The 16,901-nt window shown below is 34.6% G+C and overlaps 1 protein-coding gene across 4 annotated transcripts in view; it reads right to left on the bottom strand.

The window, feature by feature from the left end:
- Positions 1-16,497, bottom strand: part of LOC112274883 (dynein-1-alpha heavy chain, flagellar inner arm I1 complex) — a 35,023-nt gene extending 18,526 nt beyond the window's left edge. Inside the window, exons 1-37 of one of the 4 annotated variants that reach the window (XM_073530043.2) lie at positions 15,274-16,497; positions 13,917-15,039; positions 13,602-13,742; positions 13,265-13,372; positions 13,021-13,086; positions 12,133-12,300; positions 11,848-11,925; positions 11,512-11,652; positions 10,857-11,020; positions 10,519-10,684; positions 10,160-10,334; positions 9,910-10,004; positions 9,507-9,581; positions 9,163-9,279; positions 8,775-8,885; positions 8,410-8,595; positions 8,076-8,261; positions 7,638-7,745; positions 7,196-7,254; positions 6,715-6,904; positions 6,385-6,507; positions 6,110-6,184; positions 5,873-5,941; positions 5,445-5,633; positions 5,065-5,265; positions 4,690-4,772; positions 4,368-4,463; positions 4,040-4,238; positions 3,775-3,870; positions 3,378-3,614; positions 3,114-3,256; positions 2,554-2,842; positions 1,945-2,174; positions 1,328-1,694; positions 940-1,104; positions 665-810; positions 147-384 (exon numbers count right to left, since the gene is read on the bottom strand). In XM_073530043.2, the coding sequence (XP_073386144.1) occupies positions 147-384; positions 665-810; positions 940-1,104; positions 1,328-1,694; positions 1,945-2,174; positions 2,554-2,842; positions 3,114-3,256; positions 3,378-3,614; positions 3,775-3,870; positions 4,040-4,238; positions 4,368-4,463; positions 4,690-4,772; positions 5,065-5,265; positions 5,445-5,633; positions 5,873-5,941; positions 6,110-6,184; positions 6,385-6,507; positions 6,715-6,904; positions 7,196-7,254; positions 7,638-7,745; positions 8,076-8,261; positions 8,410-8,595; positions 8,775-8,885; positions 9,163-9,279; positions 9,507-9,581; positions 9,910-10,004; positions 10,160-10,334; positions 10,519-10,684; positions 10,857-11,020; positions 11,512-11,652; positions 11,848-11,925; positions 12,133-12,300; positions 13,021-13,086; positions 13,265-13,372; positions 13,602-13,742; positions 13,917-14,879 (6,243 nt within the window). In that variant the 5' untranslated portion in view covers positions 14,880-15,039; positions 15,274-16,497. Of the gene's footprint in view, positions 1-146; positions 385-664; positions 811-939; positions 1,105-1,327; positions 1,695-1,944; positions 2,175-2,553; positions 2,843-3,113; positions 3,257-3,377; positions 3,615-3,774; positions 3,871-4,039; positions 4,239-4,367; positions 4,464-4,689; positions 4,773-5,064; positions 5,266-5,444; positions 5,634-5,872; positions 5,942-6,109; positions 6,185-6,384; positions 6,508-6,714; positions 6,905-7,195; positions 7,255-7,637; positions 7,746-8,075; positions 8,262-8,409; positions 8,596-8,774; positions 8,886-9,162; positions 9,280-9,506; positions 9,582-9,909; positions 10,005-10,159; positions 10,335-10,518; positions 10,685-10,856; positions 11,021-11,511; positions 11,653-11,847; positions 11,926-12,132; positions 12,301-13,020; positions 13,087-13,264; positions 13,373-13,601; positions 13,743-13,916 lie in introns of all 4 variants that reach the window. The other 3 variants (XM_073530044.2, XM_073530045.2, XM_073530046.2) reach the window with 3 other exon arrangements.
- Between the last annotated feature and the right edge of the window lie 404 nt (positions 16,498-16,901).

The raw sequence follows: 16,901 nt of genomic DNA, 5'->3' as shown, positions 1-16,901 counted from the left end.
TATTGACTTTTTGCCCAATTTTTTGTTTTTAGTAGAGTTGTCCAAGGTCTGTTTGACTAAACAGATGTAGCCATGGTGTCAACATTGAGACAGACACACAGATGTATGTGGATGCATGAGAGAATGCATAAAGAACAAAAGAGAACCTTGTAATCAAGTCCATCTCCACAGTTGAAGACCATGCAAAGCAAGGCCATGGATTTAGCAAGATCTTTAGTGGTTTCTGTTTTGCCAGTGCCTGCAGGTCCAGCAGGAGCTCCTCCAAGGCCGTAAGTGAGAGCTGTGGTGATGGTCATGTAGCACCGGTCAGTCAATGCAGTGATGACAAGGCGCCCATTCAAGCCCATATATTCATATCCATATTGGAACTCTCCTGTGCATTGCCTTCCCATCACACCCAACCCATTTCAATCTTTTGCTCATAAATTCCCAACACTTTTCCCCTCTTTTCTTTCTTGATGTTCCCATGAATGAGGTTGCATAATGTGCCATTTCTCAAGATGTGAGTGCAATGCTCATCACATTTATACTTACAAATGAAGTAAAGGAATCTGATGTTGCAAATTAAAATATATATTTTTTTAATTATTTAATTTTCTTTGTTTTTATTTTTTTTTCTTCCTATACATGTATACAAGACCATGTTAAATCAGTTGTACAAAACCTTATAATACAATCATCTGGACCACGGTCCCAATAAAACCGCAGCTGGCTCTCCCAAGCAAATTCACGATGGTCTAGAATACTGTCTCGTACAAATGTATCTATGATATCCCTTGCATGAACTTCAATGATAATAAGAGCATTCACCTACAATTTTCATTTAGTTTTGTTGTTATTGTCTCAATAACAAAGAAGAACAAGATGAATGTGAAGAACTGAACATGAGTTTTGAGATGAAGTGAAGCATGGGTGGAGTTTGAAGGTCAAGACAGACACCTTTTTCCTAATCAAATTGGTTAAATCAGACCGCACCATTGCCACAAGGTCATTGAGCTGGTTGGAAAGCTTAACACTGAATTTTTTCATGGCATTCTTGTCACCCAGCTGCACATTCTGAAATGCATCCTCAACTTCCCATGTCCACCAAATTGTGCTCCCAGCCTTCATGATATCACATGTTCATTTTCATTGTACAGTACTTCACACACAAACTTTTGAAACACTAGGATTTTTCCTGGTCATTACTAAAAATTATAGACTGATAACAAATAAATAAATCTACTATCAATTAATTATTATGAATAAAATTAGGACAATTCATAAGCTTCCTTGTCATATGCTCAAAAGATCTACAAAACTATTTGTACTATGTGCATGGAAATACCAAAGTAACCATGCCCAAATTGACAGAAATCCAATCCTTTCGGATAGACTTTGCATAATGGTAGACCCCTTCTTTCATAATTTCAAAGAGTGAATGTCGCATCTCTGCTTCAGTACGTTTCATCCATGATTCCACTGCACCATCTGTAGAAATCTTCATTCTGAAATTGTAAGTCTCTCCCTCTGATGATGTCATTCCCAGGATTTTCTTGTTCTTTTCTCCAAAAGTTAAAGAAGCACAATTGTCAAATAATTTTAGCATGTGCTCTTGTATAGAGGTAGGATCTGAGTTTCCCAATACTGAAAGCAATTCATCATCTGAAATGAAATAAAATCGTGGAAAGGCATTTCTCTGTGTGTCCAAATAACTGTCATAAAACAGTACAAAGCATAAAATGATAATTAACACAAAATTAGTCATTCTATGTTTAAATGACATGTGTGTGGGGCAATTTTAAAACTGGAATATATATATATATATATATATATATATATTAAAAGCCACATTTCAAACAAACACTTCACTGAAAGTTTATATTTTGATTCACACATTAATAATCATGCTTTCAGTGCTTCCAAACAAATGATACAAATGATCATAGAAATGATTTTGCTCACTTGCTCAAACTTTTTTGGCAGTTTTCAAGTGCTTTGAAAAGCATCCACAAAGTGTCCAGACGTCCTTCTACACCACATGCACTCACAATGTTGGGTGTTTTATATGTTTCTGACATTATTTTCTTCCAGTTTTTATCTATATAGTCAAATCGTTTGGCTGCATCTGGAAGTTGTTGTTTAATATCTTCAGCCCCAAAAATATTCTCAAGATACATCCATTTCTGTTGCACCTGTTCAACACACACACCTCAGTTGAAGCACAATGTTAAGAACCATAAAACTTTTTTGTTTTGCTCAAGTGAGAATATATATATATATATATATACATTCATACACACACACACATGTACATAAAAATAAGAGATAGAAAAGTGCATGGCAATGAGTACTGTTAAATGTTTTTGAGTATGTGTGTAATGCAAATTACAGTGTTTTTAAAACTTATGCATGTTTGAGAAAAAACAATAATTCAAATGTGAGAACATAGCATGATTTTTGAAAATTTGGATGATTTGAGTATGGTTTATGGAAATGATTGGTGAGAAAAGGGCTGGGTGATAACATGATTTCATCAGTAATTAGATGAATCATTTCAGATCTGAACTTCACCTGCATCCAGACCTCCACAACAGATCCAATGTTGCCTAGGCACCTAGCCCAGGAGTTGACTTCATCAAGGAAGGCACTGACAAAGCGAGAGCTGGTCATGCCTTGCAGGTTGAGACTCATCTCCTCCACTATCAGCATGACAGCCTCTGTGCTGCGCAGCACATACCCTTTGTCCACCCCATCCTTTGCATACCTGACCACCTCAAATGACTGCACCCTCCACACCTCATTCACATTCCTCAGCTCCTGCTCTATGTTAAGCTCCTTTGATGCTGCATTTGTGATCTCTCTGCCATGTTAATTTGTATGTCAGTTTCTCTCATTGTCCAATTTTTGAAATGAGGTCCAAGTTTCAATTCAAATCATGGTCTTAAAACAATCACATGGTACTATAAAAATGTAATAAAGTACTAACCATGACAAGAAACATGTGCAACAATTGTCATGGTTGAACATACATTTTTTATTCTAAACTCATTTCAACATCCTACAAGGCTTTGGTGTTGTACAAACTTGATACTGTCTACAAATCAAACACTTCATGCGAACAATTTACAAACCCTATTGTTGCAGCATAGTTGTGGAGCTCCATTCTAAATATGTTTGCAAGAGTGAAAGTTTTAGGATCCATGTCAAAGTTCTTTCCAGTCTCTTCCATTAATTTATCCCAATGCCGCCTCCTCATAGCTTCACTTTTTAAATCCTAAGGGTCAATGGAAACCAAAGGATCATTGTGCATGTGTCTAACTCAATACGAGAGCAGAAGTACAGCTTATTTTTTTTTTTTTTTTTTTTTTTTTTATAAATGATAAGGAAAGTGAAACCTGAATCAAAGGAAGGGATTCTTGGAAATCCTTTAATTTGGCTTCCATGATTGCATAAGTGGGCTGATCCTTGAGGTGTTTCATCCGTTTCATGTGCAGGGCAAAGTCATCCACAAGGGCCACCAGCTTGTTGATGTCAAGCTCTGCCCACAAAGTGGCTGCTGCTGTGGTCACAGCTGCTGAAAAAGCCGCATACACATCATATATCATACCCACTCCTTTCAATTGTATTTCCACCTGCCCCCCAATGCATTCCACCCCATCCCTCCTTTCATTTTCTGATAATCCACTGCATCCATCCACCCTAGGAACAAAATTTTGACAAACTCTTTACTGCATCAAACTCTCGTATACAAAATGTTCCTAGTTTGAAAGAAGGCTTTCAGAAGGTGTGAACCTCAAAAAGTGCAGGATAAGCAGTGATGGGCATGTCAAATAGTTTCTGTGCAAGCACTATGTTGTCTTTTGTTGTCAACATATTACTTAATTCTTCCTGTTCAGATATGAACAATGGCTTTGTTAGAGCTACATATAAGTCTCTACCCAACCCAAACCTGATTCTGTAATTTCATAACCTTCAACAACAATTTTGACACTTATTTAGCAATCACAATGATGACAAAAATAAAAAAATAAAAAATATATTGTGTAGGGGAATATGCCTGGAAGTGGATAAAGAGGGTAAGTCCCACATCAAGGTTGCTACATTTCACAGGGCCATTGGCATTCATCCTTTCCAGAAAATCAATGCAATCTCTTACAAATTGCTTAGCTTGCTGCTCTGTGAAGGCCACAAACTCTTTCTTGGTTGTTTGAAGGGTGACATTTAGACTCTTGGCAGTTTCCACCAAGCTGCACCACCTGGCTTCCCTCACAGCATAATCCCATACCACCATTATCAAACCTCATCCTCAACAACCAGCTTATTGTATTACCAAAACTCATATACATATATATATATACAATCTATGATAGGTTTGATTAGTTTACCTTGGTTGGATTTCAGTAATTTTTTCATTGTCTTCAGGATTGTCTTTGATTTTGTACAATGATCGGATCCTAATGCGTTCTTCAAGTTCCATATAACTAGGGATTGTGGAAACAACCAAGTTTCATGGATGAGTGAAAATTTGCCTGCCAGTAGGCTCCAAGCAGATACTACAGTATAAATGGATGAATGGATGGATGGATGGACACATTAACTCAGTTGCAGCAGTGAACACAGCAATAGAGCCTTTTGCAATAACAGGCAGCTGTGATGGAGTAGGAGAGAAAAAAGGAAGTAAAGAAGAGGAGGTGGTGGTGGACTAACTCCAACTCCATTGGCATGCCTGATGTTATAACATCAGATACAACATTCAACACTGCTTTCAGGCTCTCTAGGTCATTTGGCGGCTGCCATTCATATTCCCATACACCAACCCAAACATCACAGTTCATGCACCTATGTCATTAAAATACATATGGAAGGATACACTTACATTGCATCACTATACAGCACAATAATTGAATGGCAGCAATAATCATGGAACATTCTGAAATAAATATTTGCAATTATATACTTTTTTTTTCCTTCAATGCTACAAGAAGGACATCTGTTAAGAGAAACAAGAGCAATAGATTATGAAAAGAGAGAGTTGGATGAGAGTGTGAGTGTGTGTGCTATTAAGGCAATTGATGAGGATACCACATCCATAAGTGACTGCCACTTGTTCATTTGGTCAGTGATGGCCCTCACTTTGGGATGCTCTAAGGCCACCATGGCATCCCCCAGGGCCTGCACCCAAGCCATAGTCTCTGCCCTCACTGCTGCCCCCAACTGATGTGAACTCACACACACAAACTCCACTGACTTGTCCTTTGGAATGGCATCTATATTGGTTGCCATCTGCTCTCCCTCATCCCACAAATACATATATACATATCAGACTGCAAATAGCACATCCAAATACAATGCTATCTATCTGAAAAGAAATTACCCTTTGTAAGTATGCATTTGTAGTTAATGTGTGTATGTGTGTACATATATACACATAATCAACAGTAGATAAATTTGAACTTTGATACCCTCATGTATTTTTCTAACTTTCTTTCAAAAAACAAAGTTGGTGGAGCCTTGGAAATCAATTTGTTAATAATTGCAACTCTATCTTGCTTCCACAATAGTTGATATTTGCGCCAATTTTCAAGATGCTTCTGTATTCCTTGAATTGCTTTTTGTATCATGTTGTTCAATGTAAGTATTGATTTTATTATCTGCCCTACATTACAATAATCTTCAAGTTGCATTGTTGTGGAACTGATGGATTCTGAATCTATTTTACACATTTTTGGCTGTAAATATACAAAATCATGAAATTTTGACATCAAGAAAACAACTGTAATCCAGATAAGATTTTGTGTGTTATTTTTTTTAAAAAAAATCAACTCAAACAACTCATCCACATAATAAGTCAGCATCAAACATAGTTTGGAGAAAAATTCAACAAATTAACCTGTGGATTGGATGCTACATCATTGTAAAAAGTAAAAAGATATGGCACGTCATCTTCAGCACCAATTTTCTAGTGACCTCGCAAATACCCCCAAAAAATAAATATTATGTGTTACAAGTTAAAAAAATGATTATGTAACAAACGTGTGTATATATTTGCTTGGGTAGAAAGCATAATTAGTTAAATGAAAAGAGAAATTAAAAGGAGCATAGTGGCAAAAATAATTAATTAAATTACCTGTTCGGGAGTTTCTAAGCATGTACCATCCATCCATCTAATAAAACTCTTCAAACAATCTACAGTGTTTCGAACCTGTACGAAATTTAATTAAGGTTTTCACCTAAATTTAGAGATCATATTCGGTGAATGATATATTTCTACAATCCCAACAAATAATGAAGACAAATCACTATATGAGTGAATCGAGTACTTAAGTTTCTATGTATTATTTTGTTCCAGAGATATACAGGAGCAAACCAAATAATTCAAGTATTTAGATGAAAGATGTTTACCATTCTTGCCAAAATTTTGGTGATGTCCAGGATCGCAGGCTGGACTACCACATCTGGGTGGTTCAGATAGCAGCTTACTTTGAATAATCTTATGCACCTACCATGTTTATTTGCAGTAGGTACCTATCTTTAAAAAAAATTAGAAAGATGTTTTAAAGTCCTTCATATCAAAACACAACAGTTTGGATTGTAGACTCTTACCTCCAATTAAGCATTTTCACTATATATATATATATATATATATATATAATTCTAACCTCTAGCATGGAAAGTAATCATGGAAGTTGTAACAAATGAGTAGTATTTGTTAAAAAGAAAGGAATAATTTACCTTTCGTTCCAAACTTTCCCAGAACAAAGTTTGCAAAGCACCCAAGCCATGAAGTGCCATTAAATTTAAAGCTTGGTGTATTTTCTTTTCCCAATATGTATAATATGTAGCCAATGAAGGAGCTGCACCTGTGCTTGTTCCTAATACAATATCTTCAATCTTTTTGAGAAGAGGAACAATAGCTCGATACCTGTCACAAACTTAAATAAAAAAAATCATTACCAAGTAATTAATTTTTTTAATGTTTTTTTAATAAAAAATGTCTATTTAAAGAAGAAAGAAAAATGTAGTTTATTTTATTGATGCTAAACATTCATGCAACTATTAAAGCAAGGGATTTAATGAAAGCAACCAATACTAAGACCAGTACATAAAACATGGAATGGTCAATGTTCACAATCATGTATTGAAATCAAGTTTACATTGCATGTGGTATAGAATTGATTATTCCAAAAGTTGAATTTTTGTTTAAAGGTCTTACTGGCCAACCAATTCATCCAAAACCAATTTCCTATCATGTTCAACTTGTTCAAAGAATTCCTGCATACACAAAGGATTCAGTTTTAATTCTCTTTCAGAACCAAAAGAAAATGGTCTTTCATCAGCAAGCAAGTGACTAAAATCCCAATGAATTCAAAATTCTTACTCTATCTACCACATTTATCTCCTATTTATTGAAAACTCTTTCACACATAGACATGTATAATATGGTTCTATGATCTCATAATCTTTTTTGAAGAGAATTTTGGAAAATCTATTTGGTATGTGAGTTTCCAATCATGTTAACAATAAACAGGTTATCAAATGCATAATCAAGAAGTGAATTTATAGGTTTTTTTATGAAAATTTTATTTTCTTAGGAATTCACTTGAAACATCTTGTGTACATTATTTAAAAAATGAAATACATCATGTCATCACAACCTGTAAATCTAGCATTTCACCCTCTGTCATAGTTGGCATTGTTGGAATCAATTTGGTTTTACTGATTTTATCTATACACTTTTCTATGTTGGATGTGTTGCTTTGCACCTAATTGCAGCACCAAAAATAATTCCTTGTGAACATTCAAAATGCTGCTCATGAGCATCAACATATAGATATTTGGAAGGTCAACTTTAAACAATGCTAGGAATGTAAAAACTTTGTATTAAGTTGATTTGTAACTGTTAAGACTGGCTATTCATTCTGTCTAACTCTCAGTTAATGAAGATTTTGAAGTCACTAAATGTTCATCCAAGTCAATTTTCCACAATGATCTTGTAGAATATGCATACATACTTAGATAGATAGATAGATGAATACTTGTGTATACAGACTGGAAGCATACAAGCACAGACGATGATGAGTAAGAAAGAGCACCTGGTGGACAACATTGCGGAATTCATTGATAGCAGAGATGCACATGTGGACAAAGCTGGCAATGCCAAGAGCATTCCAGGTGAGGTAGGCAAAGCCTGGGTCCAGAACATGATACAACAAGTTCAATTGGGGCTTCAACAGCATGGCCTCTGTGGGGCTCATCATGCTCAGTGTGCTATGGTATATCTGCAATCCCATCCACTCAGACATTTCAAGGTCTGCATAGGATGTGCTGTATAGATATTTCAGTGTTGTTGCTGCTGCTGCCTGCTCTCATGCTGTGGAGTGCAGGATGTGATCAGAGGAGGAGGGAAGGGAGGATGTGTGGCTTCACCTGGACCACGGTAAGGAGACCTTCTATGTCAAGAGCATATTTGTCTTCTTGCAGAGTTATGCTCAGTGCAAATTCAGGCAGATGAAAACCCATGGCATCCAAGTACTTAATTTCACTCATGATTTGGACCAATGCCCTGCTGAAATTTACTTCTATCACCACCCCATTGCCTTTGCTCAATATGGGCTGTTCCACCCCCACCCAGCATTGATTAGCCATGCCATGAACTCATGTCAATTCCACATCCTCAACACTCACATTCACACACAACATTGTATTCCACATGCAATATATTCTTCTGTAGAATTTCATGAATGCAGCACATGAAAGAACAAATTGCTAGTAAAGTGAAAGAAATTTCTTACTTGCTTCAAATAAAAGAGTATTTGACTGTTTACTGATTGTGCCCATTCAGTTACCCAAGTTTTTTCAAAGTTCATCATTTGTTTTGCCAAACCTCTATATTGAATATCCAGCTACAGGATTCAATGTATATTTACATTTACAAAATTGAATTTCAAAACACATTATTTTTTTACACTTACAGCACAAAAATATACACATTGGTTTGAATTTTACATTATATGTACATAAATGTTTTTTTCACATATTTTGTCTTTAAGTTATAAATTATAAATTCTCATTTGTAACTACAATGTTAAACAATGAAAACAAATGAAACATGAATTCTTTTCTTTTCTTTTTTTTCCATTTCATTTCATTTCATTCATATTATTGTTTATTTAGAAGTACCTCTTGTGCTAACACATTTTTCATCATATCATTTCCTTGAGCTTGGAAGCACCGCATGGTTTTCCGTATGCGTAAAAACAATGAACGGGCCCAATTAATTGATCCAGCTACAGGTGGCTATCAAATGGCAACAATTGTGTGTTATAGTGAAGATAAGATTATAAAAAAAATAAAAACAGAACTAATGTGTTTGCATGAGCTTGTAAAGGTGCTAACATTATTCATTGCAAAAATTGAAGATATACACAAAAGTGTATGAAGGGGAAGAGTAGGAACTTTTGTCAAAGATAATGTAATTATCATCTAACTAGTGTCATCCTCATAAATGATGGTTTAGAAAATACCTGGTTTCTTGTGATTGGGGGTGCTGCAAGTTCTTTCAGGAAGACTTCTCTTGTGAAGTTAATCTCCTTGAGAAACTGCATTGAATGTGCACATTCACATCATGGTCATGGGTGATGATACCACTTTAAGGGGGATGGGGGATTTTATTTCACATGTACATGGACAATTCATGGTAGCCAGGATTGCTTTGTCTTTTTCTTTTCTTTCCTTTTTCTTGCACAAGTGAAGGAATACTTTACTGCAGGTAAGAAATTGCTTTGTCTTTTCAGTGATGAGAAGGTGCATTGCTGAAGTTATTTTTGCTATAACTCTTTCCATCCTTTTATCACAGCTCATAATTCATTTAGTATGCAAATATATTATATATTGAATTATATATACATGAATAAACAGGATTTGTACCTGATTAAGGATGTCATTATATTTTTCCATCATTTGTCCATTGATGGCTCCCTCACTTTTGACTGTTTTGAAGCTTTGCAAGAGATTGAGAGCACCTAAGGAGAGCATAAAGGGAGATAAAAAGTGAAGTCCAGAGAGAATACAAGCATGTGCAAACAAGTTTGGTGTAGAAAAACAAATGCACTCTGAATCTGGAGGGAAAGTAGTGGGGGGTGGGAGAAGGAAGGTAGGATGGAATTTGGAAGTGTACCTTCAGCACTACGGAGTTTTTTGAAGGAGGAGTCAATGAAGGCCTTGGTGTCCTCTTCAATTGTTTTCCTGTCTTGATCAAATTGGAGCATGGTAGTCCTCCAAAGAGCTGCATGAGCTCGATCAAATGCATCATATGGAAAATTCTCAATTGGGGCCACAATGCTGTGCACTTTCTGTCCAACTCACCCACACCCCCACCAAATTGGATATTTGGAAACCCTATTGATAATAACAACAACAACAACAACAACAACCATGTGCATAGTTACTGAAGCATCAATAATTACAAACTTCACCTTGTTATTTCCACAAACATGCAGTTGCATAAGTAAGTGAACCTGAAGGGGAGAGACTTACATGTATAATGGCATCAATCCCTGCCACATCACCAGTGACTGTCTTCAGATCCGGGCCCAGAAAGTATAAGAAATCATTCACCACATCCAGAACATGTAAAAAATCTGTACAAATAACTGACATGTAGTTTGTTCTCTCAAATAACTTTTTCCGGTCAAATTCCCACCTACAATATATCAAAGAGTGGAAGACAGTATGTAAGTTTACAATTCACACACACAGAGACAAATATTCATATTTATGCACACACACATACAACTACATTCTTTGGAATGAGAAGTGTACATGTTTGTGGAAATATTATTTGTGATTTTCACAATCAATCACAAATAAGTTACCTGGGATCTCGTCCACTGAGCTCTATCTTTTCTCGAACTTGCAAATAGATATCACTCCAAGTATTGAGCACACTTTTGGCAGTGGCCACTGTATTGATTGATACTAAAAATGGCTTCTTATTCAAAGACCTGAAGTCTACTTCATCACTTACTTTCTCAGCAATCTGCAAAAAAAAAACCACTATACTTAAATAACAACCTTTAATTATGTACATATACATATATATATATACACACACACATACACAAATATTTATGAGTTGTGCAAATCATATGTCCTTGAACACAATTTTCATGAAAAACAGAAAAATAAAAGAAAAGGTGAAACAAAATTAATCAGCATACTTTGTTAACATGGTTTGTGATTATTTTGGGAATGTGTGTATGCATAATAAAAATAAATAAATAAATAATTCAGAAGTAGAATGTTAACCACATCTGGTATGGTAGTGTAGGTGTTAGAATATTCTCAAGCATCATTAATGTTTATCAAAGTGATTGGTGAACACATTTGCAATTTTCTGTATTAGAACTGGCATCTCAATTCAATTAGATTATGCCATAAGGACTAACAGAATGATTCTAAGGATGATGATTGAAAAGGGACTTTTTTCTCTTTCTTTTTTTAAGCATGCGTGTATGAATGTTAACTTACCTGATGGGCTATGTGTTCAAAAAGGGAACCCATGTTGACATCTTCAGAGTAGTGGCGGGAGATGACCCACACCATGCGTAATGCATTGATCATGGGGCTTATAGTCTCCAGGATGCCACTCAGGTTCCCATCCCTCAATCTCTAGTTGAATAGAAAACATGAATATATTTAAAATGACATAAACAAAATCTATAACAAATTACAAACTAAGACCAGTACAGCAACATCAAGCAACACATCATAAGCCAGGAAATCTCAATTTCTTGTGGGTAAATAGATAGAATACCCAATTCATCAAATGCAAAGAGAAAGGAAGGGATCTTTGCAAATAAATACCTTGAAATGTCGTTCCAGTGTAGTCAGAATTTTCACATTGTCTTTTGCTTCCAAAAATACTTTTGTCAATTCTGCCACCTGCATCAAAGAACAAGCACTTCCTCTATGTGATGTACATGTAGGTTTGGTTTGACTAACTGATGTTGCAAATACAGAAAATCAAAGTATCAAATCATCTGAACCAGAATGCTAATTGTAATTTACTTTTTCTTTCTTTCTGAGCTCATGAAATTCTTATGTATCATTTTATATATATATATATATATATATATATATTCAACTCACTTGAGCCTTAAAAGTGCCAAGTAAATTGGAGTTGCTGCTGCCTGCTTCCAAAAGAGCCAGAACTCTTTTGGCCCTGCTGGAGTTGAGTTGCTCATACATGCTTGACAGTGAATTATTCCTGGCTTGCCAAAACTCAAGTTCTGCATATGGTCCTTTCTCAAGTGGAGCCTGTGCTCTCATTTTGAATAATGTAAAAATAAATTAGTCCTTCAATGTTTGTAAGTATTAAATAATTTTCTAAAAAAAATTAATAATTTAGTGTACTTTGTGCTCAATAATGTTTTGGAAAATAATCTTTTTTCTCAAAAGAAAAAATTCTGATAAGTATTTTGAGACCAAAATTCTTCTGTTTAAGATAAGACGTTTTGTGATTTTCATAAAAAATAGAGAGACAGATAGATTTGTAAATAAAATATTGCTACAAATTGGTGAAGATTTTGTAAATACTTCATGTATCAGATTAAAAATTTCACAAATTGAGTACATTGATAATCTGAGAAATTTGACATGAATTCCAAGAATTCAAGTTAAATTAATATACAGTATAACTTTAAAAAGATAAGACTAAAATTTTAAAAAATTAAGACTAACACTTGAACAAAAAAATTATTCAACAACACAATTTTTTTCTTTATTTTTTGGTCAATTTTTTTTAAAATATAAATCTATTGGTACTTAAGGCAAGTCAACTTCATCAAGGTATATGTTGGAAACTCTGATGTATTGAATTTTTACTTGAAAATAATGGTCACTATGCAGTCTGTTGGAATATTTTTGTGGCAATATGAGTTATTTTAGTGTTTCATTCTTACTCATTTAAAGGAATAATTATAAGAAAAACTGGAAAATACTAATTTATAGAGCATGAATAAAGTATGACTGATTAACCTTCCCAATCTCTTGCTGAAGAGTTGTTCCAAGTGCTGGTACCCAATCACTTAATGCACCCTCAAGCTACAATACAAGAAGGGATTGAAACTATCACATGCACAGTGATAGTAAAGAAAAATGTAATGTAATGAAACTAAATTATTTTAATATTACCAAGTATGAATCATCAGTTATTTGTGAATTGAAGAAAGGCAAAAGAATGTTACAAAATAAAAGAGGTTCTCATGAGATCAGTTGTCACCTGGAGAATGAGCTCGTAGTCAATGTCAGACTTCTCTAATACATCAATTGGGACATTTGGAATCACTAACTGGAATTCACCTTCCAAACGTGCTTTTGCAGTTGATATCTACACCACCACCACCACCATCACCATAGAATGCATGCCAAATATGGCATAATTGTTTAGAGAATTGATTTGACAGAGATGATGACATCTTGAAAAACATGAATCCTTGATTGGAATAATCAAGAGAGGATAATGGAGGAGTAGTAATGGCAGTGGTTGTAAGAATAATAGCAATAAGAAAGAGGAGTAACAACCTCCAATGGGATGACACAAATCAATTCCTACTAACCTGGGAAGTGAATCTTTGTATGTTAGTCAACAGTTCATTGGTAATATGGACTTTCATTTCAGGCTTGTTGGTACTCCAGAATAGTGATGACTCTTGTGAGCCATCCAGGGCAAGCAGGGGCACAAATAGTTGTACCATCAGCTTCAAGAGTCAAAAAGCACATCAATTAACATTCAAATACCATGTACAAGGCTAAGAAACTTGGCAGGGTGTAGAAGTGTATGAATTTACATACTGAGAGGGAACATGCACAACAAAGTAGACTGAATGTTGAGAGAGTGAGAGAGAGAGAGAGATGGAGGGGGTGCAACCTACTTTTTCCAAGGTGCTCATTCCAAGGCCTTTGGGGAGTATTCCATAGGATATGTCCCGGTCCAGCTGGTCCAGGGTGAGGCTGGTGGCAAAGGAGGACAGCTTCAGAAAGTAGGCCACAGTGCCAGAGAGGGCATGCTCAGGCAGGGAGAGTGAGGAGGCAGCACACAGAACAGGGGTGCGCCTCTCCACCCACTCCTCCTGCTGCTGCTGCTGCTGATGCTGCTGCTCAGCCATGCCCTCCTTATTCGTCCCTGCCACCTCTGCTTCCTCCTCCCCCTCTTCAATGGGTCCTGATGTCTTGTCCTCCATGGCTCCTCCTCCTCCTGGCTTCCCTGCCATTTTTAGGGTTTCATCAATAGTTGCCTCTGGCCCCAGCTTTGGAGATGTTTCTGCCTCTTTCCTCTTTTTCTTGCCTGTAGCTGCAACTGCAGCAGCAGCAGCAGCAGTTTTGCTCTGTTTTTCCTCATTGTCACGCTTCTTGTTGCTCTTCCCTTTCTTGTCATTCTTCCCTTTCCTCTTCTCCTTTGCATCTTCCTCACTTTTAAGCAGTTCCTCAGCCTCCTGCTCTTTATGTGCCATTTCTTCTTCTTTGTTTCCAACGTCATCTTCTTCTGGTGGTGGTAGCTCCTCTACAACTGTTCTAATCAGTGTCACAGTTTCCTGTGGGTAGAGCAATATGCATGAGGATGATCCATCCAGAAATGATCTCATTTGTATAGAGCCTTCTTCTGTGTCAATGACTGAGTTGAAAACTGTGCGGGGCATGTTGAGTGCTATGCAGACCTTTTGTCTGAGCCATTCCAACCTCATGTCTGTCATCCACTCTGCTAACCAAGGTTTACTGGGAAGTTCAGGAACAGGTTTCTCCTTTTCCTCATCATGTTGTTGAAGAGCTTCTTCATCCCCTAATGGAAGCTTGGATGCCAGAGCTTCCTCAATTTTTAATTCTTCAGTAGCACTCATTTTGGTGTTCTTTGTTTACCAAACATCAGCAGCATTTGATTACTTCTCACCCCAAAATCACATTCTTATATCAATACTTGACTAACAAACTTGTTTATGAGAACCAAATTAAATAAAAATAAACTTGATAGTTACATAATAATTCTTGGAAAGAAACATCCTGCATCCAAAAATGAATTTAGAGAAGGGTATTACAGAAGCACAAAAATTTAAACCCAACATTTCGACTTTTTTTTTTTTGATAAGAATAGAGATTCAAAGTATGAGATGCAGGCTGTATGTGATTTTCTTTTGATCAGCTATCACCTCTCTGCCATAATTTGTTTAATTTGCAATGATTATTTTATTTGTGGAAACATTCTCTCTTATTTAAAAAAACAGGTGACATTCTTACTTGTACAGCATCATTGAACTAAACAAGTTTTAATAATTTCAAAATTAAAATTATAATTAATTCCGAAAGTTTTGGAATTTTAAATAATTAAAAGGATAAATGTTTCTCTAGGTTTTAGTTCAAGCATTGTGTAATCAAGATGAAAAATGAAACTGTTTAAAGATTGAAATTTCTTGTGTAGTCAATCAGAGTTTTTTCTTGCTATATCATAATGATTGAAGTATATCAAATCAAGGAATCATAAATTACGTGACGTAATTATAATGGTCTTAATTGATAATTACCAAGAACATCAAATTTAACTTGAATAAAGAATATTAAATAATTATGTTTGATAATGAATGTTAGGTCAAAAGAACAACAATGATATAATACTTGACATTTTAAAATTGGGAAACATTCAAATTAATGAAATAAAAATCCAAAGTAAGAAAAATACTAAAATCTCTTGAAATTTTAATACACAGACATTGAATATAGTAGAAAATGTTAAACATAAAATACTATGGTAATTTGAGACAATATGAAATCCACCAGGCAAGTTTAATTCAAGATAATGTCTAAAATTTTGAATACGTTGAATTAGTAAAAATAAAAAAATAAAAATCAGCACTGACTTAATTTTAAAAAAACTGAAGTTAAACTCACACATGTTTCAAAGAAATTTGTACGTTACAGTTTGTTATATTTTAAAGCTTCTGAAAATTTGAAATTTTTTCTTGGAATACGTAATATAAATTGGAATCAGTTACACTTAATTTTTACAGTGGGTAATATCTTGAAATAAAACTTAAGTGAGTACACACAATTAACAGTTCAATGTTATTAGGTCATAACTTCAAGACAAAATACTGTATATGTTTTAAAATTAATAATATTTTTCATGGTTGTAAAAGAATATGCTCAAATTTCTTTGACAAAAAAATAGAAATTAGTAAAAAATATATGATTTCATAGTAATTCAATTTTTCAATTATAAAAATGAATTTATAACTAAATTGTTCTAAAAGGCATGATGAAATGTTGAATGTTTTGTCATAAAGCAGTGAACTTTATTCATTTCATTGCTATAATAAATCTCACTGCAGAACAAAATGAATTGTAAAATTTTGGATTTGAAAACTCAATACACTCATGGTTTTAATCAATGGACAATGTATGCAACTCATAGTATGTTAAACAAAGTACTTACATTCAGAAATAATTCATAGTAAATATTTTGTGTTTGTGAATGAGTTTGATCAATATTGCATGCTTGATTTGCAAACTTGCAGTTGCCAAATTGGCAAGTAGTGACTATTTTTTTGTAAACATTTAATTGTAAAATCAAGATACACTTCTCATAATTGTGAAATCAAGGTAAACATATCTTCCATTTTTTTTAAAGCATTAATAAAATTTAAGTTCAAAAAATCATTTAAATATATATATATATATATATATATATATATATATATAAATTTTATTTTAAAATATTGATTTTTAAATAGATAAAAGTTATAGGAAAAATGGAAATAAAAATAAAACATCAAAAGCATATAAATGAATTTATATTTTATAGCAAATTTATAGGCTAATATAAAACATATTCATAATTTTTTTTGAAAACTTTGAAAAACATAAATTGC

Source organism: Physcomitrium patens, chromosome 22 (genome assembly GCF_059467195.1).
Source record: "Physcomitrium patens ecotype Gransden chromosome 22, ASM5946719v1, whole genome shotgun sequence".
Lineage (NCBI taxonomy): Eukaryota > Viridiplantae > Streptophyta > Bryopsida > Funariales > Funariaceae > Physcomitrium > Physcomitrium patens.
This window is presented reverse-complemented; position numbering and strand designations above follow the sequence as displayed.